This window comes from Homalodisca vitripennis, chromosome 1, assembly GCF_021130785.1.
Source record: "Homalodisca vitripennis isolate AUS2020 chromosome 1, UT_GWSS_2.1, whole genome shotgun sequence".
Classification (NCBI taxonomy): Eukaryota; Metazoa; Arthropoda; class Insecta; order Hemiptera; family Cicadellidae; genus Homalodisca; species Homalodisca vitripennis.
The window spans coordinates 127,796,545-127,804,127 of record NC_060207.1 but is presented as its reverse complement, the minus strand read 5'-3'; the positions used below and the strand labels follow the sequence as shown (position 1 = coordinate 127,804,127).

At 35.5% G+C, this 7,583-nt stretch overlaps 1 protein-coding gene across 1 annotated transcript; it reads right to left on the bottom strand.

Annotated features, from left to right (window-relative positions):
• Window positions 1–290: 290 nt before the first annotated feature.
• Window positions 291–4,554, bottom strand: LOC124371189 (coatomer subunit alpha). The gene has a single exon (XM_046829518.1). The coding sequence runs from the start codon at window positions 4,334–4,336 to the stop codon at window positions 671–673; it is 3,666 nt and encodes a 1,221-aa protein (XP_046685474.1). The 5' UTR covers window positions 4,337–4,554; the 3' UTR covers window positions 291–670.
• Window positions 4,555–7,583: the final 3,029 nt, after the last annotated feature.

The following is a 7,583-nucleotide window of genomic DNA, read 5'->3' as shown; positions in this document are numbered from 1 at the left end:
AATGACTGAATGGTTAGTTTATAAGCACATACAACTTATACATTGGAAAAAGCAGTTATAACCATGTAATACAAAACCATAAAATGGACAAATCCCAATACAGTTAGTTATAGGTACAACTATTTCATTAAGAGGTTATAATAATGGTTTTTATGCATAAATTAGATAAGTAAAATCTTTGAAAAAGATTTAAATTAACTTCAGGATCACCAATGTAGCCTAATGATGTAACTATCAATAGGAACAATACATATATATTTTGGGTAAAAATGAATTGTGAGACTACAATAGTAAGGAAAATAAAAAATTGTATTTGGCATTTGAAAATTTAACTTTAAAATAATTATATGAACCAATAATCATTACATGCTTGATATAGTGAGGTTGTTACTCAGCAGTTAATTGTTGACAGAAGAATTACAGGGCAATAATTATATATAACTAATAAAATATATTTAAAAATGAGAATGCTAGTTTTGTGACTGATCAAATTATTCCATAAAAATGACCAATCAACCAATCAGGTGTAAAAAATACTGTCCAATATGTATTAGCCTACAATAACTGCGACAAATAAAATATACTCTTCCATAAACTCCAAAAAACAAACATAGATTCAGAAAATAAGTTAGACACAAGTAAATTGAATATATAATAAACACTTATGAACTTATCTGAACTGCAAAGGGCTGATTCTCAGCCCCATGACGTCTCGGCCAATCTCTGCTACACCACAGACGTTACAAACGTTGCCCTTGTATTGAGGCTGGAATGAAGCACCACAAAGTGGACATTTCTCCTCTGGTTTCCCTCGGTAAATTGGACTGTAGCTTTTTCCACAGATGCTGAAGGGGTTATGTTCATCATAGGCAAGAGAGTGCTCGTCAACTAGATTCTTGTCACAAGCTTGCAACATCTTACGAGCCTGTGCAGCTACTTCTGGACGTGGCCCAAGTTCCAAAAGCCGGCGTGCAAATGATGCTGCTGATTTGTAGTTCTTTAGCTTGAAGAAGAGATTGATGGCTGTGCGAAGAGTCAAAATCTGATGGACCGGTTGAAGATTGCAATGTGTGAAGTAAGCAGCCAGTTCACAAACTTTCTTCTGCTCTTCAAGTGTATTCTTGGGCAGTTCTTTACGAGTAGTCTCCATTTGTAACCCCAATATGTACTCTCTACATATTTGCAAAAGCTGTTGAGCTTCAGCGATGTCTTGTCTAGTGTCTACAACAAGGAGAGGAATGCTCAAAAGAAGGCTTCTGAGTTTTTCTATAGCTTCGGAAAATTTTCCTGCAGTAGTAAGTTGATAACATTGCTGCAAACGAACTACCAAGTCACTTAACTTAATCCAAACTGCAGGATGACCTCCTTTAGGACCTGCCTCTTTCCAGTTACGATGAGGATAGGCAAACTGTGAAGGACAACTAGGTAGACATGAATAACTGGTTCGAGACTGACTGAATGCAGCCATGAACAGATGTTGGAACTGTGAAAACTCTGTGACTCCCACTTGGTCATGCAAAAGACGGAAAGCTGTTTCAAAACTACCTGCCATAACGTGGTCGATAGGTAGTTGCGAGTTGGTTGCCCAAACTTTGCTTTGGGACACTCCAATAGTGGGAGCCACAAAGTAGCCTTCTTCTACAGATGGAGAACTTCCTGCAAGGTCGGGTGGTAGTTCAACATCTTCATCACCTACATCCCAGCCTCCACCTTCCTCAGGGGCAGATGCAGCAACTTCTTCTGGGTCTTCATCACCAGGCATTCTATCATCCATTCCCAATTCTGCATCTTCTCCCCAACCCTCACCACCTGCATCATCAGCAGCTAGAGCTGTACTTGCAAGAGCAGCACTCCCTTTCCCTACTCCCATTATTGCACCCTCAAAGAATCCCTTAGATACCGTTAGCAATGGCCAGTTGGTTTCAGCTTGAGCAATAGGTATAGGTGGCTTTAGCAATCGGGCATTTTGTGGAACCTGAGGAAGGTTACCATCACAAACACTTTTTAAGGCATTCATTTCTTCATCCATCCCATGTGTTGCTGCAGTCAAATAAGCTAATGAGTTTTGACCACAATTCTTCAAAATTTTTATTCGTTCAGCTACATCACCTAACAGAAGTGCTCCTTGATACTGACCTGAGAGATCTTTGCGAATTTCTGCAATTTTTGTCATTTTCCGCAGTTTGTCTAAGTTTCCAGTTATCAAATACAAAAATGTGAGCTTGTCAAAATTCTTTGTTCTTTGATAGCACATTTCCACAACTTGATGGTTTCCTTGCATCAGAGCAGCTTGTCCAAGTCGTTCCCAACAGTTTTTGTCTTCTAGAGCACGAGCCGATTCTAAAGCAACTTCAATGTTACCACACTCCAAAGCTAAAGCAAACCTTGTCTTATCATCCTTGACAAAATGTAATGCAACTTCAGGATAGCCTTTTTGCTGTAAATATGCAATAATAGATTGGCCAACCAAACGTGCATTACGGACCATATGTAGAACTTCGTCATATTTCCTATTGATGAGGGCTAATTTAAAGCGATACTCAGTTGGGTCAATACTGAGAACCATTGGACGGCATTCACGATCTAAGCAAAAGACTTGATTTCCCTTTACCTTGGTGATATATATGGGAAGGTCTAGAGTACGAATAATTCCATGATCTCCATTGCAAATTGCATACTTAATATGATTACTTGTAGTATAGATAAATACGCCAGACTCATCCCAAGCTCCAGACTTGACTCGGGTATTTTCATGAATTGAGCAAAGACCCTCCATTTTTCTATTGCAAATAATAACGGTGTGTTTGGCTAGCAAAGCTACATTACTCATGTCCGATGACCAAACAACATAACGGCACTTTGAAATTTTTACTTGAGCCAAGGTTCTCTTTTGTTGAACATCAAACAGTGTGACATTATCTGGATCTCTCAGAAGTAGCATACCTGTACCAGCATAAAAAATTTCATCACAGGAAGGCTGATCTACTTTCTTTGTTACTTCATTTTTCAAGTTTTTGATAACTAATGAGTGACTTCTATCAAGAACTGCAAATCTGTTTCTAGCTACCCAAATTGCAGTAACACCTGTAGACCGTTTACTCTCTGCTGTTTCAACAGTATGACCATCAGTGTGTTCTCTTGGAACGCTATACAAGTCATAGGTTGAATTATCAACATTGCTATTTCGACAACAAACCAGAAGTGCACTCTCAGCCATGTTATATCCAATGCTGTAAACTGGAGTTTTCCCTCCACCTCGTAATTGCATTATGGGCATATCCTTACTTGTAGTAAAGTCAAGTTTACGTAGAAATCTATCTTTGATGTAAAGAAGCATGTTAGCATGAACTGCATAAGCTGGGCGTTCTCTTTCCAATTTGAAAATAACCATACCAGAATCATGACCTGCAGCAAAGAGATTAAGGGTTGGATGAGCAGCTAGGACCCAAAATCGTTCATGTTCCCTTCGGAACGTATGTAAACAAGTTCTTTTAGTCATGTCCCAGACTCTGATGCTTTTGTCTTCACTGTTGGACAAAATTAATTCTTGACGTGGATGGAAAAGGACACAAGATACATTGTTATAGTGCCCTCTGCAGGTATCAACTTCCCAAGCTTTTGCTTCATTCATTCGCCACAGTTTTATCTGCCTATCATCAGCACCTGAAACTATCAAGGGTAGAGTTGGGTGAAAACAAGCCCAATTAACACCACGATCATGACCTTCAAGAACATGTTTTACAACAGCATCTGCCTGACCAAATAAATCTGTTGCCGAAGGATTTTTCAAATGTTCATCAAGACCACCAGGTCCTGGAGCTACATTCTTCTTTCTTAAGCCAGAGATATCCCATACCCTTACAGTCTGATCTAGAGACGCAGACACCACAATGTCATCTGTAGGATGAAATTGTGCACACATGACATAATGATTATGGCCAGTTAAGACACAGATACAAGTGCGACTTTGCCAATTCCAAATACGGATTGTTTGGTCATCAGATGCGCTAAGAATCCATGGATATTCATGATGAAACACAGTTGTACGAATATAATCTAAGTGACCCAGAAGTGTAAAAATGCACCTTCGTTGCTTATAGTTCCATACCTTGATTTTGTAGTCATCTCCTCCTGATACAAATATGGGTTGCTGGTTATGAAAACATATACCTCTCACTGGTCCATCATGTTCATCGAACTTGTCCAGTAATGTACACATACGGTAGTCCCATAACTGTATAACACCATTATGCAAACTTGACAAAACCCATGGTCTTTTAGGGTGGAAAGAAAGACCCTTTACACGAGCCGATTTCGTTTCAAATTTAGTAAGCATTTTAAAGTTATCTGTTCATAAGCAGTATAAAATGACCAATAAATGAGCACTAATAATTAATCTAAAACAGCATGTAACATTTCACATTTTCATGTAACATTTTCAAACATCAAATAAATTAACCAACTCATAGCAATACAATGTTTCCAACAGACGACTATTACTACAGAAGAGCATCCACGTCACAAATACATCAGTCAGTACGACGTCTACAAAACCACAGCCAACCACATTAACGATCTTTCAATTCTCAGCATTATTTTAATACTAGTAAAAAAAATATCTTTGTAGTTAGAAAAGACATCTCCAGATATACAAATATTATTAACTAGTAAATAAATTTAAAAAAATATAGTCAGTAAATTAGTTCCCTAGTAAACTTTACAATATATTTATTTATGGTGACTTTCACTTATGAACATGTAAGAAAAAAATTTAAAAGCCTTCACGATATTAAAAATGTAATTCCTTTTATAATTAATTATAAACCGTGTTAAATTTTACAAAAGTTAATAATTAATAGGGGGAAAATATTTTTAGAATATTTTGTAACCATAAAGTATCGAATTCTTACAATTTAAATATAAGATGTTGACCCAAGGATGTTTTACTTGTACACTGAATAACTAAATTATTGCTAGAACTACAATTATATTTTGTTTTCAATATCCTGTCGATTGTTTTAATGTTTTGAATATCTTTCATGTTATATTCAAGTTATACTATATGAAAATATAAGCTGTTATTTTAATATCTGTAAATTTAAACACTATGTGTAGCAGAACTAATTGTAAAGCGCAAAATACGACAAATAGTGTAAAAATTCCAGCTGAACGTTTATGTGAAAAATATACTGGCCAGATGTCATACCATAACACAATATTAGGCAATCATTTCTGCATGTTTTGTAGATACATTACTGGCCCAATAAAAATTTGGAACAACATTTTATTTATTTACAATCTGTTTAATTTGAGAAGAACAATAAGTAACTATTATATACACAAACAACATTAACAATTAAAATTGAGTTAGATGTTAACACTAACATAATTAATTCGAGAACCTAATAGGTAGATCCAGGATAGCAGTTTGGTGGAGTCTGTACACATTTTTAGAATTATCAAGTAGATTTACCGCAAGGTGGTTTGGATGATCTTCTAATCTTGAAAGATAAATGCGACTGAGTTTGGTTATTTCTCCTTTGACTGTTGGGATGTTTAAATCTTCATGCAATGTTTTATTGGATACATACCATAGCGCTTTTGCAATTTTTCTTAACAATTTTGATTGAAACCGTTGAAGTATCTCCAGATTTGGGTTGCTTGCTGTGCCCCATAACTGAACACCAAATGTCGACACAGGTTTTAGGATAGTTTTATGTAATAGTATCTTTTTCTTCAAATTGAGTTTTGATTTAGATCCGAGTAGCCAATTCATTTTATTTCTTTTTAAATTTAGCTGTTGTCTCTTTGTCCAAATTTGGGATGTCCATGTAAGGCTTCTGTCTAAGCGCATGCCCAGATAATTTACTTGGGGTAAATGAACGTCATTCAATGTAAATGAAGAATAATAATTTTGATCTAATGTAAACGTTTAGTAAGCTGATTTATGTTCGATAATTTTGATTCTCCATGTCTTAACCCAATTAATAATTGCATCTAAGCTTTGCTGTAAGTAATGAGATGCTCGAACACAATCTTTATGGACTGACAAAATTGCACTATCATCTGTGAAAGTTGCAATTTGAGTATGTTTATTTTCTGGGAGGTCAGGGGTATATAGTAAGTATAAAATTGGACCAAGTACACCTCCTTGAGGATCTCCGGATTCTATTGAATGTAGCTGAGTAAGAACATCATGGTATTTTATTTAAAAAGATTGGTTATAAAGATACGATTTTAGTATTGAAAAAGTAGAGTGAGGCAAAAACTTCTTAATTTTATATAATAAACCAGTATGCCACACGTTCTAGTGTTCTAATCTCAGTATGACGTTAAATAAGAATGTTAAGAATATAATAGCTTTTGGAAGTTCTTTTAGTATTTTAATAGAGTCGTAGCCAGGAGACTTATGAGGATTGAGATTGTGAGTTATAACTGAGCAAACTTCAGATGGTTTGAATTTTCGTAACGGGAAATCGAGTTGAAGTGGAGAATCAAATATTTGTGCATTTCCTCTTCGTTGTTTGCAAAGGCGTTATTTGATTTTAAAAATTTGGTTAAATATACTGCAAATGCCTCAGATTTTTTAATATTACTTTCCACCCAATTTCCATCAGGTTTTAAAATAGGGAAAATGGATATCTTAGGATGCTTAATTCTTTTAGTTACTTTCCATAACGAATAGTCTGTAGCTTCGGTTGCTGAGAGAGACTGGGTATACTCTTCAAACCAGATGTTGAGCTGCCCTGTTGAAGTTTGCCTTATCATTTGGATTTATACTGTTTTGCCATATCTTCTTTTCTCAGGGATTTTTTTCTTAATGTAGTTAGGGTAATATAACCCTATCTTATCAACTTTTGAAGAACGTTGTAAGGAAGTAGCCACTTTGGCAGAACTTTGCAAACAATCAATAAAGTAGTATGTTGCATTTTCTAAATCTTCAATACTTTCAACGAAATTTTAAAATTCAAATTTTCATTTAATGAATAACGAAATCGTACCCAGTTAGTAAATTTGTTATGTAACATTTGACGACTTTTTTTAATACCTCTGTGCTTAAATGAAGTATAATTGGAGAATGATCAGAAGATAGATCAAGCCAGGATTTGATATCTGTGTAGTTTAGATTAATACCTTTTGTAACAAAAAATCTAACAAATCTGAAATTTTTCTTATTTCAGATGGCCAGTATGTAGGTTCACCTGTAGAAAGATAACTGTAATGATTATCATTTAGAACCTTTAATGGTGTCGTCCTCTAGGATTGGCCAAACGAGAACTCCATTCTGGGTGTTTCGCGTTGTAATCACCTCCTGCTACAAATTTATTTCTCTATGTAGTGAAAAAGTGTTTAAATTATTGTTTGGTTATAACATGTCTTGAGGACAATAAATTGCTGGAAATGTAATAGGGCCTAACCAATCTTCAAGAACAATGCTGGAAGTTTGAAAGTGTATCTCTCTATAGCTGGGTAGCTCTTAATGTTTAATTGTGTCTCTTACTAAAATGGCACTACCCCCATGGGCTGGATTGTCAGGATGATTGGTATAGTATAATGTGTTGTTAGGAATTTTAAAATAACGT